Consider the following 26,046-nt stretch of genomic DNA (forward strand, 5'->3'; position numbering starts at 1 on the left):
ACAGCTTTTCCAGATTTTGGCTGCTCTGGGTTTTAGTAGATTCACCTCAATGTGTCACAGCACTGTAAAAAGTGTTCTGTATATTATTTAAAGAAGTAATTTCGCACCAGTAACAAAATGTATTACTGCAGAATACACATTGTCTGATATCTTGGAAACAACAAAATTAATATTCTGCAGTTGATGTGTTGATGCTTTCATCCACAAGGGGTCACTCCTTTACAATTGAAGACTAGGTATCAAATCAGGATCAAATCATTGTACTGATCCAAGGAGCAAGGACTTTACGATTTGTTTTATATTATTTCCTTGTAACTTAAAGAGGATCTTCAGTCTTAAAAATTAAACATCAGTAGCCACAAATACTGTAGCTGCAGACTTTTTATAAAAAGGACACTTTGGGTCCCCAGCATTGGCATGTTTACTAAGGGAAGCTGGCTGTGAATACATACACGAGCCGTGCTGAGCTGTATGAATGGTCTTGCAGCCTCCTGTGACATGTCCCAGAAGGTTGTGGGCGGTATTGTCCTAAATAAAAAATGTAAGAATAAAGACTAATAAATTAAAGGAGAAGTATAGCCAAAGCTTTTTTGGCTATACTTGGATAGATCACAGGAGTGAAATTAGTTCTACACTCTTGTGACCCACTTGACGTCACAGAGCCAGTCCAGGCTTTGAAGAGATCCTGACCATATGGTTGGGATCCACCCAAAAGCCTGGACCGTTACCTAGTTCAACCTTTCAGCGATATGCCAAGAGCCTGAGCCAGCCCCTCCAACTCCCTCCACTCGCCAGTGCTACAGTGAGTGCTGAAGGGGCACAGCAGAGAGTCAGAGACTGACAGTCACGGAGAACTAAGCAATCACAGTGTCTGATTGCTCAGTTCTCTGTGCAGAGCCACTGAGGGACAGATGCAGCATCAGATCGATGCTACATCCACTTAAATGAGCATAATGTTTTTTTTCTAAAGCTCAAACTTCTCTTTTAAAGGTATACGTACTTCATTGTGGGAACGCTACCCTTTTTCATTTTTGATAGAAAGGGTAGGGGTTAGCTGCTCTGTCAGATATTCCTTGGTGACTAAGGTGATTTTTCCTTGCTTCCTGTTCCAGTCACTCAAAGGCAGTAAAAGGAAATCTTTCTTACTGGCAAACAAACCCCACCCTTTGAAGCCATTAACCCAGGCAGTGTTGCCATTGGGAAAGATCCAGTCATTTACTCTCCCAGTAATAACTGTCACTTGGATTGAAAAGAAGGTAAATTTGAGAACACAGCAACAAAAATCTGACAGATGGATTAATCTATCCCCATAAAAATAAATAAAAAAAACAATCACCAAAACGGTCAATGAGATGCATGACATTAACAATATGGAGTTGTCAGTGGGGGCTGACTGTGGGATGAAGCCTTAGGAGACCCTTGTCTTGTCACTTTGGAGCAACAGACTAGTTGTTCTAAACATTGCTCATGAAAGCACTGTACACATTTAGTGAACACTATTTCCTGAACCTCATCAAGACATAATTGTGGAGAATGAGGCCCTGAGTAACCCATAATTTCACTGAAAAGCTGGTGGATTTGCTACTAACAACATAGTATTATAGTCTTAGATGTTAGCCTAAGGCCATCATAGTACACTTGCTCAAGTACAATCATTTCACACATCTCACCTCTCCATTTTCTACAATAGCCATAGAACTCATCTGTCCACAAGCAATGCCAGTAACACACTTATTCTGTAGGCAGCTGGTAACTCTTCTTGGAATAGGCTGATTAGCAGTAGAGCCAGAACCAACTTGTCCGGAATTATTGTATCCCCAAGCATACACCTTTGAAAAAAAAGAATATCTTAAATTCTTTTATACCACACATGAGGTTATCAACTACCTCTTCAGTGGATGCAAGAGCTGCATCATGAATTACCATGGTAAAAGGCAAAACAGAGGTGAAATAAGAGAAGGTTCCTGCATGCATTAAAACATGTAAATCGCACTTAACCACTTGAGCACCTGAGGATTTACCCCCCTTAATGACCAGGCCTCTTTTTGCTACTCGGCGCTGCACTAATTCAACTGATAATTGCGCGGTCATGCAATGCTGCACCCAAATGAAATTTACGTCCTTTTTTTCACACAAATAGAGCTTTTTTTCGGTGTAATTTGATCACCTGTGCGCTTTTTATTTTTCACGCTATAAACAAAAAAAGGCCAAAAATTTTGAGGAAAACAATATTTTTTACTTTCAGCTATAAAAAATATATATAGTAAACTCAAAGTTGGTTATAAATTTAGGCCAAAATGTATTCTGCTACATGTTTTTGGTAAAAAAAATCCCAATAAGTGTACATTGATTGCTTTGTGTGGAAGTTATAGCGTCTACAAACTATGGTATAAATACTGCAATTTACGAAATTTTTCTGCTATACAGCGCTGCGCTAGTTTAACGGACAATTGCGCGGTCATGCAATACGGTACATAAATGAAATTTACATCCTTTTTTCCCCACAAATTGAGCTCTCTTTCGGTGGTATTTGATCGCCTGTGCGGTTTTTATTTTTTTAAAAAAAGGCTGACAATTTTGAGGAAAAAAAAACAATATTTTGGACTTTTTGCTATAAAACATGTCCAGTAAAAAAAAAAATGCAAAAATCAAATTTAGTCATAAATTTCTGCCAAAATGCATTGTGCGACATGTCTTTGCTAAAAAAAAATCCCAATACGTGTAAATTAATTGGTTTACGTGAAAGTTATAGCGTTTACAAATGGTGGGAAAGATACTTGAATTTTTAATTTTTATTTATACTAATAATGGCGCCGATCAGCGACTTTTGGCGGCAATCAGCGACATATGGTGGCGACCAGCGACTTATGGCAGGACTGCGGCGGACATTTTGATACTGGGGGGGGGGGGAACTGACTTGGGGTCACTGACATCCCCAGTGACACCAATACAGTGATCAGTGAAAAAAAACCCACTGAAACTGTACTAATGTCACTGGGGAGGAAGGGGTTAACATTTTTAGAATTTGAAGTGTAAGGGGAGTGTTTTACTAGGGGGCGGGGGTGTGTACTGGAGGGGGGGGGAGGGAGGGGGGAGCTGATCGAGGGAGAGAAACTCTGCAGCTTCTCACAAGCTGTCAGAGAACTGACACAGAACAGGGCTGTGTGTAAACAAGGCAGCTCTGCTCTGTGTCAGCAATCACCGGCAATCGCGGGAAAACGGCCGGTAAAAACCGGCCGTGACCCGTCGGCTGACACCCGCTGTTGACACCCACGGGACAGGTAGGGCGGGCGCGCCCCCTACCTGTTTTGAAGGCAGCTGTTTTAAAACGTGCTTTTGCCTGTGAGTGCCGCCCTGCCTCCGTACATGTACAGTGGCTGGGCGGCATGTGGTTAAAGCAATAATTATATAATTGTCTTTTTGTAGTGGTCAACTAAAGCATACATACTGTATACCCAATCATGAATGTTAATGTTTTCAAAATTTCCTTTCATTACTTTTAAATCTGCAACTTTTATTAAAATAATACTTGATAAGTATGCCATGAAGGACCATTTCCTATTATGGGATGACAACTGTCCATCAATTGTTTGCCACCCTGTCACATGGGCTTCCACTGGAGACTATAAGTAGTCATTTAAACACACTTTATGCAGCCAGGGAACACTGTTTTGTCTAAAACTGGCCATACACTAGCAGATTTTTGAATAAATGTTCGTATGAATATCTGCACAAACCTTCTACTACATTTGATGGCATGAATATCATTTGTGAAAATTTACTTTTAACATTCAGTTTTAGAGTGAATAGACTTTCCCAAATTAAAACCACATTCACAGTTAGAAACTTGCTTGAGAAAACATTTCCAACCCATGCCTTCACTTTCAACAACAGTTACAGGAAAATGTAAGGAAATTGTCCGAAATGTCTTGGTATGCTGACACCTTAAGAGTTCCCTTCATTGGAACTAAGGGTCCATGCCCATCCCTTGAAAAACAACCCCACACCTTAATCCCCCCTCTACCAAACTTTACACTTGGCACAATGCAGCCGGGTAAGTACCATTATCCTGCAACTGCCAAACCCAGACACATCAATCGAATTGCCAGATAGAGAAAGGGTAGTCACTCCAGAGAACAGGGTAGTCACTCGTCTCCACTGCGGCATGTCCAGTGGCGGCATGTTTTACAACACTGCATCCAAAGCTTTGCATTGCACTTAGTGATGTAAGGCTTGGAATCAGCTGCTCAGCCATTGAAACCAACTCCATGAAGCTCTCTATGCACTGTTGTTGTGCTAATCTGAAGTCCACACAAAGTTATGCTCAAAGACAGACCAGCCACAGACACAGGCCAAAGTCGTAAAAGATTCTCTGATCACAGAATGACAAAGGAGCTAAATGAAAGTAAGTTAGCAATTTTGAGGGTACCTACCTACCTATCCAGTGGAAGGGAAATCTGTGTCGTGCCATTGTGGATAAAGTCCCTGGAGATCGGATAGCAAGGAGTGCATATTCAGGAAGGATCCAGGTGTGATCCAAAAGGCGCATTGGCCCTTTGGGGTCGCTGGCTTGCGGTGAGGGGCCATTACAGCCATTGAAGGATAATTTAATCGGTGTGGTGTGCACATACACTGCACATGTTGCATGCCCTTGAGCAGTGAAGCACCTTAGTTTCATTTTTGCACTTTATTGGACTTTTTTATTAATTTTTATTGTTTTTCACGTATTGATTGATTGTGTTTTTATTATATGCTTATTGTTTTTGAGCACTTTGTCACTCAGTTGCATTATATCCCGCATTTGGGATTCACTGTATACACAGATAGGTGTATACACTTTTAGCACTTTATTATATTGTTGCATTTATATCCCGCATTTGGGATTCACTGTGTACACATTTGGTGTATGTATTTCATCCCCTGTTAGGGATTGGGTTGATTATATATGTTTATTCATCACTTATATATATCAGTTCACTTATTGGGTCCAAACATAGGACCTTGTGTGTGGGTTCACATTTGTTCACTTTTTTCACGTCTAATTTAGATCCTGTGAGGATCATATCACTGGTTCATTTATTATTATTTATTTAGAGTTTATGTGTATATGTAGCACTGCACCATATTACTGTTTATTCTCTATGCACTGTTGTGCGAATCTGAAGGCCACACAAAGTTTGGAGGTCTTTAGCTATTGGCTCTGCAGACAGTTGGCAACTTCTGTGCACTGTGTACTTCAGCATGCACTGACACCGCTCTGTCATTTCATGTGGCCTACCACTTTGTGGCTGAGTCGCTGTTCTTCCCAGTTGCTTCCACTTTTAACAGTTGACCGTGGAATATTTACTAGCAAGGAAATTTCACGGATGGACTTATTGCACAGGTGGCAACCTATCACCGTACCACGCATTAATTCACTGAGCTCCTAAGAGCGACCCATTCTTTCACAAATGTTTGCAGAAGCAGTCTGCATGTCTAGGTGTTTGATTTTATACACCTGTGGCCATGGAGGTGATTGGAACATGTGAATCCAATGATTTGGAGGGGTGTCCCAATACTTTTGGCAGTATAGTGTAGATTTGACCCCTCTAACAAAAAAAAAAAATCTAACTAATGATCTTAAAACAAATATGTTCAAATTAAAATTCTACTAGTGTATGGCCAGCTTAGAAAACACCATTCAGTTGGAGTGTAGATAGTAAGTGGCTGCAAAGAAGCTGCAGGGCATTAGCAGCACTGAGATTCAATAAAGGATGTTAAAAAAGGAGAAAACAAGTATTTTATTTTAAGAATTGGCAATAGTTTATGATACCCAGCACTTTAGTAAAATAAAATGATACTCACTCTGGGGATATTCACCAGGGTTTATATTAGAATTCTTTAAGTGAATGGTGCATGATAACCTTCATAAAATACCAGAGTTCATACACAGTTTAAAGAACACAAAATAACAGAGGAAGGAGTCATATTCTGAAATGGATGATTACAAGTAAGACCCAACACTTTATTCTTGGTTAGAGCTAGCCATGCTATAAAAGCATTTTCACAGGCTTTCACAGTACATGTAAGATCTTCTATTTCTCAGATGACTTTTAACAAATGTTTTGCCTGAGCACCAGTGCACACCCAGTGGAAAATGTGTCAATAAATAAATGAATTAATAAAAACCAAAAACCCATATCTGATGAAGTGGCAAGGGCTACAATGCTTGCATGGCCTGACGCTGTCAACCACAGCCGTTGCACAAGGTAATTACTTTGCTAGAATCCTGTCTGCATGGGGTTAATATAAAACCATACATTTTAGGCTTTTTCAGTTAGGACTGCAAGGAACAAAGAGGTGAGTTCAATTAATTTCCATGAAACAAGAACACTAAAAGGACTCCTTCATACTATCTCCATTGAATTGTGTTGATCCGCAGACACATAACAGTTGTTGTTCATGTGTCCTGTTCTCACCACAATACTGTATTGAGGTGGGTTGTGTTGCATAGCGTAAAATTGCAGACATCCTGTATTTTTACAAGGTAGAACTTACCACACCGCATGCCAAATCAGTGCACAAAAATGCGCTGTGCTGCACAGACCTGTATGAAGTGACATTTTAATAAAGCTAAATAAAAAAAGAAAAAATGTAAACAGTGCCTTGCATTGTAACATCACCCCTACACAACAGAAACCAGTCAGCACATCTTTTAGTATTAGTAACAGTAATTAGCTGCTATAGGTAGTAAACTTTACACTTAATGAACTGCTTCTTGCACTGTATTACTGAAGTTTGCAAAGTGTTACTAAGTACTTGGTGCACACCACACATTAAAAGTGAGAACTCACTCCCTATAGGCATTCATGTGCACAAGACTGACATCATTGATTTTTGCTTACCTCACCATCAGACGTAGTTACCATTGAATGGTGTGAGCCACAAGCCACACTTACAACTTTCTTATTTACTAAGTTAGTTGACACTTGGCACGGAGTTAAGGCTTGATTTGTGGATCCATTGCCCAGCTGGCTGTAGGCATTATGACCCCAGCTATATACTTCTCCATCTGCAGAAACAAAATAAGGGTAACGGTCCATTATCTATCTTAACAACATGTAAAATATTACAAAGTTTAGTACTATTATTACATCAAGCATGAAAAAATTCTAATAAAAAAAGGGAAAAAAAGATGATTCCCCATTTTAAAAACGAGACTGTGATATAACAAAGGGAGATCATGAACCATTGCTCCAATATATCACCTTTTAATGTACAAGAACAGTCCCATAAAATAATTGATACCAGGTTGGCTCAACCATTGAAATTCAGAATAGTGACAAAATTTAACAGTAAAACCCCCCCAAAAAACATCACAGAACAACACATGGATACACAGATGCAGTCCTTGAGGGACAAATACAAGCCGAAAGCTATGAACAGGCATAATTATTTTCTTACCCAATTCTCTGTTGGCTGCTATTTGAACACATTTTTCTGTATACCTGAGGCTTGAGCCTTTTTTAAACTATATCTTAGCCAATGGAAAGCAGGCTACTATGTACGTTTGCACTTCTTTGCATTTTTTTTGCACATGTTCACACGGATCTGAGACAAACCCATTGAAATCTATTGGGGCCAAAAATGTTTGTAGCAAAAGAAGATTGTGCACTTTTCAGTCTACAAGCAACATTACGCTCAGGTGTGAATGGGCACAAATTAAAACCATGAGATTTTCAACACTGAGTGTCTTGGAGCTCTGAGCTACACAGCACGCAGGTGCGAATGAGGCCTAAAAAGTTAATGTATCTGTTAAACGTTTTTGCAATAGGAAAGACCATAGAATAGAGTGTGTTATAGGTTTACCATACATACTGTATGACCAAGGTGTAACTTTTTATATTTTTTACCCATTCAATGACAAATCAGATATGTTCTTAGAGTTACATAAAAGACTTCTCAATCAGCTAGAAGTAATCCTGTGCTTTGCCCTTGCAGGGAAAGAGCCTGGGTTCAGTTAACTGTCACCCTTCCCTGCTACACATACCCTTCCTTCACTCCCACACTGCCGTGTTAGGATGTCATCAGTGAAGAGCAAGACCTGGTACTTCCAGGTATAGGCAAACATGTGACTTACTCACTTTCCTCTTATGTGACAGAGCTGGTACTAGGTTAGTGAACACTTAGGTACCCAGTGGGGGGGGGGCAAGAGCAGCAGCTCTACTTTACAACTTTGACCTTAGAATCTTCCTATCTATGCATCCTGTAGGTGAGTGAAAGAAAGGAGAGTACATGCAGCAAACAAGAGAGACAGTTAAGTGGACCTCTTGCCTTGCCCTAGGTGGGTTCACTTTAAGTCCCAACTGCAGGATTAAAAAACCAATAGAAAAATAAATTGCTCAGCACATCTAAAAAACAAAAACAAAAAAGAGCAGCAGTCTCTGAAATACTAACCCTCTTTCTTTCACAGTCTCCCTCAGTACCTCTACTCCATCCTCCTCCTGCCTCTGCTGTCCTGGGTTGCATGACACCCAGCATCACATGCCTAGGATGTCATGGACACAATCACACTGGCCTTCTCTGTATGCCCTTCTGTTTACATTTCACTTTGTCACAGTTTGACAACCACTTACTGTACCTCTGAGCTAAATCCTGCTCAACTATTATGTGGCTGTCCAATTAGAGCAATTGTTTAATCATTAAGGGGACTTTTACCTATCAATATGCGAGCAGTTGGGTTGGACTTACAAGAGATAGAACTCAAGTCCATAGCAGTACAATGAAATTGAATTAAGGGCGCACAGAGGAAGGTAAGAAAAGCAATAGTGACTGCTTAGCGAAGCTTGGTCATAGAAAGGACAACTACTTTTAAAAGCCTAAAATGGCTAACAGATTCAAATAATCACCATCCAAGCAGGAAACTTTGAGGCCAATCTCCCCCTCCTTATAGGGAGGGTGGAACACTGTTGGCTGAACAGTATCTTCATCCAGTCAAATGCAGTCACTGTGCAGAAATTCTGACAGTCGCAGGTGCCAGCTGACAAAGTAGCCAAAGGAAAAATTCCTTCATCCACACTGTTCATCATAGATGGAGGAATCTATTTGAATTCTCTCTTTCAGCCCAAGAGCAGAAAAAGAGTCATCTATACATACAGAATATGACTAGCCTTACAGAGGAAAACCACAAGATGGCAACATTTGTAGCAGATGCAATGCATACGGCCTGCCAGACCCTCTAACAAGTTCAAATTTGTTCTACATACCTGAAGTAACAATGACTACATGTGGTCCACTTCCACAGCTGAGGCTCACCATCTTCTTTCCAGAGAGCATAGGAAGACACCTTGGTTCAATCGTACTCTGAGCATCTCCAGTCCCTAGACAGCCACTGCTGTTTGTCCCCATCACAAAGACCTGCAAATACACAACTGCAAATGTAGTTCACACCAAAAAAAAAAGAGCCCAATCCTGCATGTTATGCTATTTATCTGCTGTAGATATAGGTATACTGTATATACTTACAAAACATTTATTTTGTCAATCTCTTCCTTTCACTGGTCCAGGGGGCTCCAAACTTTCTGAACAAAGGGCCAGTTTACTGTTCTTTTAGATTTTGAGGGGGGCGGACTGTGGCCAGTGTAAGCAGAAAATTTCCCAGCGTCAATGGGATTAAACAATGCCTCATCATTGGTATTAGTGGGAGGATTAGTGTTCCATTGCTGGTAGTAGGGGAAAAAATTGTGCCCCGTCATAAGGGTTCAGGGAAAGGAATAGTGCCCCCTTGTTTGGAAAAGGGAAAGGAATAGTGCCCCAACATTGATGTCAGTGGGAAGAATAGTTCCATACCATTGGTATCAGTGAGAAATACTGTAGTTCAATAACATTGGTGTCAGTGGTAGGAGTAGTGCCCCTTCATTGGTGTCAGTGGTAGGAGTAGTGCTCCTTCATTGGTGTCAGTGGTAGGAGTAGTGTACCATCATTGGTGTCAGTGGGAAGAATAGGTCCTTACCATTCGTGTCAGTGAGAGGAATAGTTCCATATCATTGGTGTCAGTGAGAGGAATAGTTCCACACCGTTGGTGTCAGTAGTAGGAATAGTGCCCCATCATTGGTGTCAACGGGAAGAATAGTTCAATATCATTGGTGTCAGTGGTAGGAATAGTACACCATCATTGGTGTCAGTGGGAAGAATAGTTCCATATCATTGGTGTCAGTGAGAGGAATAGTACCCCATCACTGGTGTCAGTTGAAGGAATAGAGCCCTATTGTTGGCATCAGTAACAGTAATTATACGCCATTGTTGGTGTCACTAGAAGGAATAGTACCTTGTGTCAGTGAGTGGAATAGTGCCTCAAGGGCCAGATAAAGGCAAGCAAAGGGCCACATCCAGCCCCCGGGCCGCAGTTTGGAGACCACTGCACTAGTCAATCGCCATCATCATCCTGAGAAATACAGGTTGTCATTACTAAACTTGCCTTTCAAAAAGGCTAGCTGCCTGGCTGTCATATTGATGTGCTGGACTTAACTGGAAACTGCGCTACAAGTTTCTTGTTTCCTAAATATATAGAACAAACTAATCCTATACTATAGGGAAACTATACAATGGTTTTAGGCCAGGTTTATTTAATTTCTTTCAAAATTTATATTGTGTTATACCATTTTTGTTACTATATTACATTATTAATTACAAGTTAACATTTTATGTAGGATGATAGGTTTTTACAGCATTATGGGTCTTATAGCTTCTTTATTCTAGACTCTTGCTCTATTTGAAACTCCTGAAGTTGTAAAATGCAAGGAGTGAGGGAGAAGAGTCACTCTTCTGATCCTCTCAGGCCTAGATGAAGGGGAACAGATCCCCTTCCGTTTTCTTTTAGCAGACCTGATTGGATTGGAGGTAGGAGGGGTGTAAATGGACACAAGTCCATTTACAACTGCCAGTCTATAGGGATACATGGACCATCTGATCAGGTCCGCCTGAAAAACGGACCAGATCGCCCATGTGAAAGGGACCTAAATTTGTTTAAAAGGTTTACAAATTTGTAAACTTAACTATAAGTGAAGAAACTATATACAGCATACTGTACTTTCCCTATAAAATGTTAAACCTATTTATACTTTTTTGTACAAGAAATGGATTATGTAAATACATATGGACCACATTACAAAAATTGGAGCAAGGTTGGTTAATCTTAATGTAAAAAGGAATCTGATCAGTTTTGTTGAAGTTTCTTTCTAGTTAGCCCCAAATTAGTTTGGAATAAATAAAAAGACTTTATAGCAAGAGTACACAAAATGATTCATTCATATGGCACTATACAACGTTCACACTTAGAGTGGACATAGGTAGAGACATTGGTCACAAAACTTGAAAGCACCAGGTCACCAATCAAAGAGAGAAAAAAACATGCATAAATGGAAGGATCACCAGACCAAAAGATAAAAGAGTCCAAATTAATTTATTGGTATTGTGCTAAAAGACAGCCAAAGCATTACAGGGGTCAAATTAACTTCTTCATTAGGGCTTCAGTTAAAAATAGGAACCTTGAATGAACGCAAAGTAAGGCTTTCCTGTGTGAATCTGTGCAGGGAAGCTGATTGCTGGATTAGAAGAACTACTGGCCAGCAGTATCTGCATGAGGTTTGAGTCCATGCAAGGTTTCGGACGGCAGCCGCCAACTTGGTACACCCATCCCTATACTCAATACTATACAAACCTGTAGGGTCTGTGGCCCCAGTTTTTAAAATGTGAGTAGGTTTTTATCTGTTTTATATTGATTGTATTAATAAACTTATTACACTAGGGGAAGGCCCTTGTGATTTGTTCTTTTGAGCATGGACCAAAGGAGAGGAGTCGATTGATGCATTGCAGAGGAGGAGACATCTAAGAAAGCTGTTTGAAAATTTACTGACCAAAAACATTTATGACCTATATAACCTATAGTTTAGATTTTGGAGGGGAGCGTGCATACTAGCTGGTGGAAGAGCACAAGCTGTGTTCACTGACCGATTCATTGAATATTGACAAATTTTTCTTGCACAATACACTTTATTGGGACTTTATTTGTTGTTTTACACTGTTACCTTTTGTACCTATTTATGACTTATGCAGGGTGTGCAGCCGTGTGTTTATTATTATATATTTTTTTCATATTGAAGACTTCACGTTGGACTTAAGCATTATCAAAATTGATTTAACTATCTTCACTGCCTCTTCAACTATAGGAGAGATGCTTGGCCGGGTGTTTATTGGAAAGGAATTTGTTTGCTTAGGATTATCGGATATATATTTTTACCTACATTGATTATATTCTTTTATACTGAATGCTTTAGTTTCTTGCACAGATGATGTGGTTATCACCTTTTAGTCTCTTTATATTCATTCAAAAGGAGAGGTGCTCCACCTGGTGTTTACTTTTGAATTTATTAATCATGTAAGCACTGGAGGTTTGTTAATATATGTTTTACGGCAATTGATTGAATATCAGTCACTTCATTTTCACTTAAGATGTGTTCAGCCAGGTGTTTATTTAATTATTTATTTATATACTGATGGTGGGTTTGTTTTTTTACAATTGAGTAGTGCAGCATTATTTTAGTTGGATTTATTTGGCTTGTGGAAACACCATTAGGTGTTTTCCGCAACTCGCACACCTAGGTTAGAGATTGGCAGCGCAGGAGGAATTATTCATTTATATTGGTCACAAAACTTGAAAGCACCAGGTCACCAATCAAAGAGAGAAAAAAAACATGCATAAATGGAAGGATCACCAGACCAAAAGATAAAAGAGTCCAAATTAATTTATTGGTATTGTGCTAAAAGACAGCCAATGTGTTTCAGGGGTCAAAAGAACTCCCCCTTCATTAGGGCTTCAGTTAAAAAACAACTTTGAATGAACTCAAAGTAAGGCTTTCTTGTGTGAATCTGTGCAGGGAAGCTGATGCTGGATTAGAAGAATTACTGGCCTGCAGTATCTACATGAGCTTTGAGTCCATTCAAGGTTCTCATTTTTAACTGAAGCCCTGATGAAGGGAGAGTTCCTTTGGCCATGAAATGCATTGGTTATCTTTTATCACAATACCAATAAATTAATTTGGACTCTTATTTTTGGTCTGGTACTCCTTCCTTGTATGCAAGTTTTTTTTTCTTCTGGTAACCTGCTGGGGTACCCACTGGTACCCTTGTCTGCCGTGAGCAGCCTAACCTGAGCCAGTGGACTCTTCAACTGTTTTTGCCCTCTCACCACTTTATATAAACTCATATGAAAATCCCAGCACTTCTTGGATGCCTTTTTTTCATTGGAGAGAGACACGGGACTTAAATACATACCTCATCATTTTTTGTGATGTATAAAACCTCATTTCCGGAACCAAACACACAAGCCTGTTGAATGGATTTCAGGTCCTCTTGAGGGCAAAGTGCAAAAATTGGCCATTTTCCCACATCTACCATTGTCAGTAGGGATGGAATCTAGTCTGAAAAACAAGAATGCAGATAAGTGCTTACAAACGTAGTTGAATTAAATCTCTATGTTTTTTGGTCTACCGTCAGTTTAGGGATCTTGATGGACAAGAAATATGAGTTAATCTCTTCCTTATTTACATGTATTTGAGATGCATATAAAGGTTTTTTAAATGCAGGAAAGTAGATAGGACATCCACTGTGTCCCCCACTATGACAGGACATGAGATGTATATAGAGTTTTATAAAATGAATATGACATGTATTTACTGTAGAGTTTAAAAAAATTGCAGGAAAGTAGCTAGGATATCTGTTGTGTCCCCCACTATGACAACTTGGTGTTGATTTAATATTACTGGAGAGTGTAAAATCTAGTGCAGCTCTGCACATAAATCAATCAGCTTGCTGTTTTTATTTTTGTCAAAGCTTAAAGTAGAACTAAAGGCAAAACATTTTCTTAAATTTTGGATATAGTGCAGAGGGATTTGAACCCATCAGTTTTTAAAGTTGTCTCTGCCCCCGTTAGGGAGATTTTTGGGTTGTCCCCAGAAATGTAATAGAGGGGAAATCCTCCAATGGGGACACTAGTTCTGGTGACCTGCGGTTCTCCCAAGGAATTTCCTTAATATGCAGGGACTTCCTCTCACTTCCTGTTTGGCTATGGGACAGAAAGTGAAGGGAAATCTCCGCAACAGGCTGGTGAAAAAACATCCGACAGGGATAATAACCCTCCCTTACTCTATCCAAAATGAGAAAAAAAAGTTTTGCCTACAGTTCTATTTTAACTAAACAATTTGAAGTTAAACGTTGATTGGTTACCATGCATAGCTCCAGCAATTATTGCACTCTCTAGTTTTAGTGAATCAACCCCCTTGGGTGTATCCTGGCCTTACCAAAAAAGTCAATAAACAGCTATTTTTATCTCCAAACTCAAAAATTTGCCTTCGTTGATATACATTTCTTTTACAGGTTTGTTAGTTTAGTAAACAATATTTACATATGCCAATCTCAGTAATTAGCAGAGGGAGAACCTTGAATGTAAAGGGTTTCAGCTGCAGTTACTGATTCTTTCATCTTTAAAACTTTTTCATCTAGAAGTTTAGTAAAATCTTTAACCTCTTTAGTGTACACCCTCCTAAGAGTAGCTTTAAACACATCTCATTATGTAGTGATTGATACCTCTGTCTTGTTTTCCAACAAATAGTGATTTATCTCTATGTGTTGAATTTAAATGTAGCCCTCCATTAATTTGACCTAAAATATATGTCCAATCATTACCATAGGGAGATCTCACCCTTGAGAGGACCCAGAAAATGCATCTCTCCTTGGTTACCGCATTAGGCAAATTGCAACTTGCTCTTCCCCTTATGGAGTAAGCCCAGTTGTTTAAAGATGCATCTAACAAAGAAAACAGTTACTTTATCTGAAAAGTATTATCTGTAATGTTGATTCGCACATGTACAGTGCAGATTGAAGCTCAGGTTTCACAGCTAATTAATACAGTAGTTGTTCACAGGTTCAAGTCAGGTTTACTTCAGGTTCAGGACAGGATTAGCTCAGGATCTTATCCTGTTCACACAAATGCGGTTTAGAAACGGTTCCTGTAGAAATCAATAGTCTGTAATCCGCACCTGAACCGGACCACACTGTTCAGAAATCAGACAGGACTCTTTTCAAAACCACACTGAATCCACACCGCCAGTGCGCCAGACATATGTGAACAGGCACCATAGGAAGCAATGTTTTTTCACATGTCAAGCAGATTGAATGCGGTTCAAACCGCATCCAATCCGCATATATGTGAACGAGCACTAATTCATAAAGGTTAAAAAGGAACTGAACTGTGGAAGCCAGACCCAAAACGATAATCTTTGTCATCCAGACCTCATTGTCTCCACTCTACTTTTAACTCTCTACTTTCTACACCCCCACCCAGTAACTCTCTCACTGCTCATGAGATTGTCAATCATTTCAAAAACAAGATTGATGAAATTCATGGGGGCATCTCCACTGCACAGATATCTATCCCACTCAACATACCCTATACAAAACCACCCTCAACACTTTCCTCTTTTGACCTTGCTACTACCAAAGAGGCTACTAAATTTTTCTCAGAAGGCCATCTTACCACCTGTCCCATGTATCCTTTTCCCCTCACAACTACTACGGTCACCCTCTTCTTTTATCCTATGCTCCCTTACTCACATTTTCAGTCTCTCCCTCTCTACTGGCACCTTCCCCTCTCCTCTAAAACATGCACTGATCACACCTATACTTTAAAAACCCTCCCTGGACCCCACCAACCTGAACAACTTAAGACCCATCTCCTTGTTCCTGTTTACCTCTAAACACTTAGAACGCTTACAACAACCTTCTTGACCCCCTACAGCCTGGCTTCCGCTTACTACACTCCACTGAAACTGCTCTATTATAACTCACTAATGATTTACCAACTGCTAAAACCAATGGCCACTAATCCATACTCTTACTACTAGACCTCTCTATGGCTTTTGATACTGTTGACCATCCCCTCCTCAAAAAAAAAAAAAAACTCCACTCTCTTGGCCTTCGAAACTCTGCTCTCTCCTGGTTCTCCTCCTATTTATCACAGCGCTCCTTCAGTGTTACCTATAACTCTGTCTCCTCCTCTCCACTTACTCTGCTTTTTGGGTCCCCCAAGGTTCTGTCCTCAGACCCCTTCTCTTCTCCATCTACTCCTCCTCCATTGGTCACTTGATAAACTTCCATGGCTTCAAATACCATCTCTATGCTGATGTCACCCAGATCTATCTCTCCACTCCTCACCCACCCCTTCATTCTCCGCTCATGTTACTGACATATCAGCATGGATGTCACGCCACTTCCTCAAACTCAATCTTTCTAAAACTGAGCTCATAATATTCCCTCCACCCCGTGCCCCCATCCCTGACTTCTCCATCAAGATCAATAACACAACCATCAGTCCTTCCCCTCATGCCAGGGTACTAGGTGTAATCCTGGACTCCGATCTGTCCTTTCAGCCCCAAATTCAATCACTGTCCAAATCTTGTTGACTTCACCTCCAAAATACGCCCCTTTTTAATCACTGAAACCACTAAGCAACCTATTCACTCACTTGTTATCTTGACTATTGCAACTCCCTCCTCACTAGCCTACCTAATCGCCGGCTATCCCCTCTTCAGTCTATCATGAATGCTGTTGCCAGGCTCATCCACCTTACCAACTGTTCCATGTCTGCCATCCCTCTCTGCAAATCCATCCACTGGCTTCCCATTGCCCAACAAATAAAATTCAAAACATTAGCAATAACATATAAAGCCATTTACAACTCTGCCCCAAATTACATCACCAATCTTGTCTCCAAATATCACCCAATTCGTGCTTTCTGCTCCTCCCAAGACCTCCTGCAATCTAGCTCCCTAGTCTCCTATTCTCATGCCCATCTCCAGGACTTCTCCAGAGCCTCCCCATCCTCTGGAACGCTTTACCCCAATCTGTTTGATCATCACCTACTTTGTTCACTTTTAGGTGATCCCTGAAAACCTCTCTTCATGGAAGCTTATCCTGCCTTCAGCTAATAACCTAATCTTCTATTTCTCCCATCAGTTCATCCCCCACAGTTATTACCTTTTGTTCCACGAGCCCCTCCCTATTAGATTGTAAGCTCCCAGGAGCAAGGTCCTCCTAACCTTGTATTGAACTGTGATGTTGCTGTATTGTCTCCCTTTGTATCGTAAAGTGTTGAGCAAACTGTTGGCGCTATATCAATCCTGTATTATAATAATAAGTAGAGGGCAAGGGCTAGTCACCAGTATTGCCTATGGGTTCTCTGCATTGGACCTTTTCCCCAGGACTGACTCAATCTGGGTACACACGACCAGCTTCTGTTGAATGGGCATGCTGGAAAACCTGCCAATGGCCATGAGCACTGATCAGTGCGTTCTGGTGGAGGGGTAGTCCCCATATCTGAATAGAATAGCTTAGCGGGAGAGATCACCACATTTACATCATTTGTGAAAGTACAGTGATCTGTATGTTGTTTTTTCGCTGGGCTGAATAAGAAAAAAAAAAAAAAAGGATTATAGTGTGTACTCTGCATTAGGCTGGCTATATTCCTCATATTCCTTCATACAAACAAGCAAGATAGATGGAGCAATCATGCCTGCTGTGTTATTGTATTCTGAGAGCGACGTTTCCTCTGCTGTCAGAATACACTGACCAAAGGAAAATTTTTGAAAGAGCAGGTTCGAGAAAAGCCAAAAGTCACCCATAATAGCATAATTGGATCAAACAATTCTAAAGGGTCACCTTGGTACATAAACAGGGCTTTGCTTCCTCATGTGACAGATGCTCCACTGATGACTGGTAATCTGAAAACGGCCAGGAGAATATTTAAGAAGCATCAGGAGAGGTGGCGGTAGTAAAGCATAAGCATGTAGAAATAATCTAAATATGCTTCACATCAGTTTTAAATGGTGTTTGTGCTGCCTCTCACTGCTTTTCGCCCTCCACTTCATGTATTAGAGCTGCTTCACACCAGGAAAGGCGTCCCATGCACAGTCCTTCACGGTGTTCAAAACGCACTGCCTTTGAGATTTGCTGTGGAAGCCAATGTATTGTTAATGGCACCCCAAACATAGACCTCAGAAACAGGGAACTTGCAACCACAAATTGCATGGTACCACAATCCCATGCACATGGCAAGACACATTTTTTAAAAGTAGTGCATGCACTACCTTTTCTATGTTTTGGTGCGATTTAAAGCCCATTCATGCTGCAAAATTGCACCACACAGGAATGTGCAGGAATCATGCAGGAACGCTTACCATGGTATTAAGCAAGTTCGGTGTGAACCAGCCCTTGCGGTGTGTTGATTTCTTCTTATTGCTCCCCCCAGTCATATATGACTAAGTTTCTGCAGCCACTCATTGTTAAGCCAGTCATAGATGAATTGAAATTCAGTTGGTTCAGCAGGACTATCTATGAGCAGGATGGTTGTACTGAAGTTGATCAACTTCAGTAACCAGTGTCTTTTTTTTTTTTTTAATCACTGTCAGCGGCTATACCAGCCAGCAGTGATCACTGTAGTTTGAGCTGGGAAACCTCCCGCTCTCAGAAAAGAAAAGCTCTCCAGGAAGGATTCCCCCATCAACACTGAATGTGTGAGCAATTTTCTGTCCTGCAGATTATGGTTGCAGAAAAGAAAATGGCTTAATGTATGCCCTGCTTTATCCCGTCTCCTCTTTTGTGCAAGTGTCTCTGCAACCTTCTTGTTGTCATTCCCCTTTACTTCCTGTGTAATGCTAGCAGATCAAGGCTGCCCTCTCCTATTGACATAAGCACACAACTTTTTATGCATGAGAGAATGCTGAGGTCAGCGGTGACAGTTGTAAATATTGCATTCACTCAGGGTTGCCACTTTTTCTTGAAATAATCATCATCTTTATGGTCTATTAATGATATTGGCAACAAGTCCATTTTTTACTGGCATTACCCTCCTTACCTTACTTCTTTAACTTCCTGTCCCCTTGGCTATGAAGAATGTAACTGACCTTTTTCTGTGTGTACAGCATGTAAAACAACACAGGATGACACACAATTGTCATATCCTAACTACACTACCCTACATTTCCGCCTGTACTACCGTCTAATTTTAGACGCAAGCAGCATGCTGTGCAGCCATTTATAATCATCTATTATACTGGGTGCTATGGCTACATTTCCATAAAGTGCCCCTATGCCCACACACAACCATGCAAAGTGAAAGTGCTCCTTGGGAGAGGCAGTGTTAATCTTACCAATGTGCTCCTTTTTGTTTTCCAAAACAGTCCCTATCCACGATATTCCTTTTGTTTACATTCTTATAGCAACCGGCTTGTCCTTAGTGGCTTGTTCAGCAGTGCAGACAACCTCTCATGCTTGCTGTTACGTCAATAACATGAGTGTCCTCCCTCCTCTCTGCCTGGCAGCACTGCTCTGAGCACATAGGCAGGAGGAGCCAGGGGTTGTATTAGAATAGACTGTCATTGTCACAGGAACTGTGGAGTTAGAGCTGATTTAATCTAGCATGCAGTAAAGACATGCTTCTCATTGGACTGAAAGCTGGCTTTAATTCTCCTCCATGTTAGGAGGGGTAATTAAAGTTACATTTACAATATGGAGAATAAAACAGAAATACACAGATCTTTCTGTAGTTATTATATAACAAAATGTTGCAGCAGGAAAGGGACTGACTAGCTCTCTTACATCCGTGCAGATGCTCCTGACCTCACACATATACCATTTGTGTACATATTTTCTAATGATCCACCGCCTCCATCACTAATGCAGGCCATAGACGGGTCAAAAATCGGCCGATTTAAAAAAAAAAAACAAAACGAAAAGTCGTTCGTTCGAATTGCCGACGTTACCACCAACGTCAAAAAAAAAAAAAAAAAAAAAAAAAAAATCGGCTGATTTTCAGAAACAAGGGAGCACACCATACAATGTGACAACAATACAAATACATTATTTGGAGTACAATGTTTTTATTTGAATACATTTGTTGCAACTGCAAGACTTTTTCATATAAAATATATTAGAGGTCTTCTTCTCTCTTCCTCTTCTCTCTTCTTCTTATTCTTCTTCTCTCTTCTTCTTCTTCTCTATTCTTCGGTCACGGCTCATGTGCAGATTTTTTTTATTGGTAATTTGCCCATCATTGCCGGGAAAATCAGCTGATCATCAAAATCGGCCGCAAATTTTCCAACATGACCAATAAAAAAAATGTGCAAAGGCAGGCGACCAATTAACCCACTAATGGTGCGAAAATCGTCCGATTTTTTTATCGGCCGATTTTCGACCCGTCTATAGCCGGCATTAGCCTTTGTTCACATCTGTGCGGTCATGCGGGCTGCGATTTGCATGGGCACGAGAGCCCATTAATTTGAATGGACTCCCGTTTCCTGGGTTCACACAGGGAAGAAGTTCCTGTACTACTTTGGAAATCGCAGCCCGCACAAGAACAGAGGTTCCCGGTACAGTTGCGATTTCTAGTGTAGGCAGCATGCCATTAGAAGTAATGGCACCCACCTGTGGGTCCTGCATCTCTTTTGTGTGGGTGGTGCGGCTGCAGGTATTTGTGTGGGTCCCGCAGCAGCACCACCCACACAGATGTGAACCAAAACTAAGATAGCTGGGACACTGATCTCTCAGCATGGACAGAAAGCGTTCTCAACCAAAAACTGTTAAAGTGGTTCTAAAGGCTCTCAAGGTTTTTCACCCTCATGCACTCTTTGTATGAAGGTAAAAAAAACCTTCTCTGTGCAGCATCACCCCCAGCCCCTCCTAATACTCACCTAAGACTCCTCTCGATCCAGCGATGTGCACTGGAGTCTTGGTTATCCCGGGACTCCCTCTTCTCATTGGCTGAGCCAGAAGCAGGAGCCTTTGGCTCCCACTACTTTCAATCACAGCCAGTGAGCCAAAGAAGACAGAGGGGGAGGAGCTGAGCTGCAGCTCCATGTGTGAATGGACACAAGGAGCAGCGGGTGCCTTCATAGCAAGCTGCTTGCTGAGGGGGCACCCAACAGGAGGGAGGGACCAGGAGAGCCTGCAGGGGACCTGAGAAGAGGAGGAGGATCAAGGCTGCTCTGTGCAAAACCACTACACACAGCAGGTAAGTATAGCATGATTGTTATTTTTTTCTTAGAAAAAAAAATGCCTTTAAAATCACTTTAAGCCAACAAATGTCTGGTGTCATAACTGATCACATGCAGCACCATGACAATTTCAGATCAAACAGTGGCTAAAATGGCAGCGTCCTTAGCTGTAAAGGATAGGAGGGTTTTAATTTTGCTTTAAACGCACATCTGTTAGTATTAAAAATAGAAGTATATATTACCCCAAGCAGAGGGGACACAAAACCCTTACTACCTTACCACACTATACAACACACAAAAGTGTGTATAATAACGATTATTTAACTGAAAGCCTCTGAATTGATTTCTTGATCAACATCATCACCATCATCTCTAGAAGGTCAAATCTCCCATCCAATGCCCTTTGCCTTGACCCACCTTTATATTTTAAATTACTAAACAGAGGAATATACTGTAACGGAACCGGACTGGTATTTCCGTTAGACTCTCGCTTCCCTGTCCGAAGCAGGGGTGGACTAACAACTCATGGGCAATAGGGGATTATGGGGCCCCCGTGTCCTTGCCCAAACTCAAAAAAGCCTATGAAAAAAGGTACCAGGGGCATCTCATGGGGCCCCCTACTGACCCCGGGCCCTCGGGCAGTGCCCGAGTTTCCATACGGTCAGTCCGCCCCTGGGCCGGACATAGATCCACGGACACCACCGCTGGCGGGGATCAGCAGGCCCTCCCATCAGGGGGAAGGGCTGCAGGAAACACCCCCCACCAAACCAAGACACACAATAGAACAATGGGATACACCACGTGGCAGCAGACAATACAGGGACACATACATTCCATAATAGTTTGCTGGCAAGCAAGACACAATAGAACAATGGGATGCAGCACATGGCAGCGAACAATGAACAACCCCCACACCAATACACAATATCAGGACAGACCACCCTGGACCCCTAACAGGCACAGGGTGGGTTACACATAAGAGGAACAACAGGGGTCCCTCCACCCCCAAAAGTCACTCCCGTCACATATACTAATATGAATATCCATATGCGAGGCTGAAATAGAAAGAAGGGGAGAAGATAAACCAGGAAAGAGATGTCCACTACCTTCATTACATTTAAAATCTGTACATACCTGTCAGTTTAGAAAATCTTTTTTGCTGTTCACACTTTTTCGCTTCCATGTATAGACAACATCTGAAAAAGAAGTTCATATTGCTGCAAGGCGTCTTTTAAAGAATGCTTTCACCCATTCCTCAGTATATGTTATGTGACCATTCACCAAGATAATAGCAACAAATGTTTGTGACACAGAATTGTTACTGAGGGACACAGAATTGTTACTGAGGGACACAGAATTGTTACTCAGGGACAGACACAGAATTGTTACTGAGGGACACAGAATTGTTACTGAGGGACACAGAATTGTTACTGAGGGACACAGAATTGTTACTGGGGGACAGACACAGAATTGTTACTGAGGGACACAGAATTGTTACTGAGGGACACAGAATTGTTACTCAGGGACACAGAATTGTTACTCAGGGACAGACACAGAATTGTTACTCAGGGACAGACACAGAATTGTTACTCAGGGACAGACACAGAAATGTTACTGAGGGACACAGAATTGTTACTCAGGGACAGACACAGAATTGTTACTGAGGGACACAGAATTGTTACTGAGGGACACAGAATTGTTACTGAGGGACACAGAATTGTTACTCAGGGACACAGAATTGTTACTCAGGGACACAGAATTGTTACTCAGGGACACAGAATTGTTACTGAGGGACAGACACAGAATTGTTACTGAGGGACACAGAATTGTTACTGAGGGACACAGAATTGTTACTCAGGGACAGACACAGAATTGTTACTGAGGGACACAGAATTGTTACTCAGGGACACAGAATTGTTACTCAGGGACACAGAATTGTTACTGAGGGACACAGAATTGTTACTGAGGGACACAGAATTGTTACTGAGGGACAGACACAGAATTGTTACTGAGGGACACAGAATTGTTACTCGGGGACACAGAATTGTTACTGAGGGACAGACACAGAATTGTTACTGAGGGACAGACACAGAATTGTTACTGAGGGACAGACACAGAATTGTTACTGAGGGACAGACACAGAATTGTTACTGAGGGACAGACACAGAATTGTTACTGAGGGACAGACACAAAATTGTTACTGAGGGACAGACACAAAATTGTTACTGAGGGACACAGAATTGTTACTGAGGGACACAGAATTGTTACTCAGGGACACAGAATTGTTACTCAGGGACACAGAATTGTTACTCAGGGACACAGAATTGTTACTCAGGGACACAGAATTGTTACTCAGGGACAGACACAGAATTGTTACTGAGGGACACAGAATTGTTACTGAGGGACACAGAATTGTTACTGAGGGACACAGAATTGTTACTGAGGGACACAGAATTGTTACTGAGGGACACAGAATTGTTACTGAGGGACAGACACAGAATTGTTACTGAGGGACAGACACAGAATTGTTACTGAGGGACAGACACAGAATTGTTACTGAGGGACACAGAATTCTTACTGAGGGACACAGAATTGTTACTCGGGGACACAGAATTGTTACTCGGGGACACAGAATTGTTACTCGGGGACACAGAATTGTTACTGAGGGACAGACACAGAATTGTTACTGAGGGACAGACACAGAATTGTTACTGAGGGACAGACACAAAATTGTTACTGAGGGACACAGAATTGTTACTGAGGGACACAGAATTGTTACTGAGGGACACAGAATTGTTACTGGGGGACAGACACAGAATTGTTACTGAGGGACACAGAATTGTTACTGAGGGACACAGAATTGTTACTCAGGGACACAGAATTGTTACTCAGGGACAGACACAGAATTGTTACTCAGGGACAGACACAGAAATGTTACTGAGGGACACAGAATTGTTACTCAGGGACAGACACAGAATTGTTACTGAGGGACACAGAATTGTTACTCAGGGACACAGAATTGTTACTGAGGGACACAGAATTGTTACTGAGGGACACAGAATTGTTACTGAGGGACACAGAATTGTTACTCAGGGACACAGAATTGTTACTGAGGGACAGACACAGAATTGTTACTGAGGGACACAGAATTGTTACTGAGGGACACAGAATTGTTACTCAGGGACAGACACAGAATTGTTACTGAGGGACACAGAATTGTTACTCAGGGACACAGAATTGTTACTCAGGGACACAGAATTGTTACTCAGGGACACAGAATTGTTACTGAGGGACACAGAATTGTTACTGAGGGACACAGAATTGTTACTGAGGGACAGACACAGAATTGTTACTGAGGGACACAGAATTGTTACTCGGGGACACAGAATTGTTACTGAGGGACAGACACAGAATTGTTACTGAGGGACACAAAATTGTTACTGAGGGACACAAAATTGTTACTGAGGGACACAGAATTGTTACTGAGGGACACAGAATTGTTACTGAGGGACACAGAATTGTTACTCAGGGACACAGAATTGTTACTCAGGGACACAGAATTGTTACTCAGGGACACAGAATTGTTACTCAGGGACACAGAATTGTTACTCAGGGACACAGAATTGTTACTCAGGGACAGACACAGAATTGTTACTCAGGGACAGACACAGAATTGTTACTGAGGGACACAGAATTGTTACTGAGGGACACAGAATTGTTACTGAGGGACACAGAATTGTTACTGAGGGACACAGAATTGTTACTGAGGGACAGACACAGAATTGTTACTGAGGGACAGACACAGAATTGTTACTGAGGGACAGACACAGAATTGTTACTGAGGGACACAGAATTCTTACTGAGGGACACAGAATTGTTACTCGGGGACACAGAATTGTTACTCGGGGACACAGAATTGTTACTCGGGGACAGACACAGAATTGTTACTGAGGGACAGACACAGAATTGTTACTGAGGGACAGACACAAAATTGTTACTGAGGGACACAGAATTGTTACTGAGGGACACAGAATTGTTACTCAGGGACACAGAATTGTTACTCAGGGACACAGAATTGTTACTCAGGGACACAGAATTGTTACTCAGGGACACAGAATTGTTACTCAGGGACAGACACAGAATTGTTACTGAGGGACACAGAATTGTTACTGAGGGACACAGAATTGTTACTCAGGGACAGACACAGAATTGTTACTCAGGGACAGACACAGAATTGTTACTGAGGGGCACAGAATTGTTACTCAGGGACACAGAATTGTTACTCGGGGACACAGAATTGTTACTCGGGGACACAGAATTGTTACTGAGGGACAGACACAGAATTGTTACTGAGGGACAGACACAGAATTGTTACTGAGGGACAGACACAGAATTGTTACTGAGGGACAGACACAAAATTGTTACTGAGGGACACAGAATTGTTACTCAGGGACACAGAATTGTTACTGAGGGACACAGAATTGTTACTCAGGGACACAGAATTGTTACTCAGGGACACAGAATTGTTACTCAGGGACACAGAATTGTTACTCAGGGACACAGAATTGTTACTCAGGGACAGACACAGAATTGTTACTGAGGGACACAGAATTGTTACTGAGGGACACAGAATTGTTACTGAGGGACACAGAATTGTTACTGAGGGACACAGAATTGTTACTCAGGGACAGACACAGAATTGTTACTGAGGGACACAGAATTGTTACTCAGGGACACAGAATTGTTACTCAGGGACACAGAATTGTTACTCAGGGACACAGAATTGTTACTCAGGGACACAGAATTGTTACTCAGGGACAGACACAGAATTGTTACTGAGGGACACAGAATTGTTACTCAGGGACACAGAATTGTTACTGAGGGACACAGAATTGTTACTCAGGGACACAGAATTGTTACTCAGGGACACAGAATTGTTACTCAGGGACACAGAATTGTTACT

At 41.4% G+C, this 26,046-nt stretch overlaps 1 protein-coding gene across 5 annotated transcripts in view; it reads right to left on the reverse strand.

Moving 5' to 3' along the window:
* LOC149473256 (RCC1 and BTB domain-containing protein 2-like) overlaps nt 1-26,046 on the reverse strand; it is a 95,308-nt gene that overhangs the window by 47,658 nt on the left and 21,604 nt on the right. For 4 of the 5 annotated variants that reach the window (XM_089679144.1, XM_089679126.1, XM_089679110.1 and 1 more), the window contains exons 1-5: nt 19,242-19,386; nt 13,312-13,457; nt 9,246-9,396; nt 6,885-7,051; nt 1,671-1,829 (exon numbers count right to left, since the gene is read on the reverse strand). In XM_089679144.1, coding sequence (XP_089535270.1) covers nt 1,671-1,829; nt 6,885-7,051; nt 9,246-9,396; nt 13,312-13,434 — 600 coding nt within the window. In that variant the 5' untranslated portion in view covers nt 13,435-13,457; nt 19,242-19,386. Of the gene's footprint in view, nt 1-1,670; nt 1,830-6,884; nt 7,052-9,245; nt 9,397-13,311; nt 13,458-19,241; nt 19,387-22,217; nt 22,280-26,046 lie in introns of those variants that run through there. The other variant, XM_089679119.1, reaches the window with a different exon arrangement.

Source organism: Staurois parvus, unplaced genomic scaffold (genome assembly GCF_062004578.1).
Source record: "Staurois parvus isolate SC_StPar_1 unplaced genomic scaffold, SC_StPar_1.0 ptg000017l, whole genome shotgun sequence".
NCBI classification, from domain to species: domain Eukaryota; kingdom Metazoa; phylum Chordata; class Amphibia; order Anura; family Ranidae; genus Staurois; species Staurois parvus.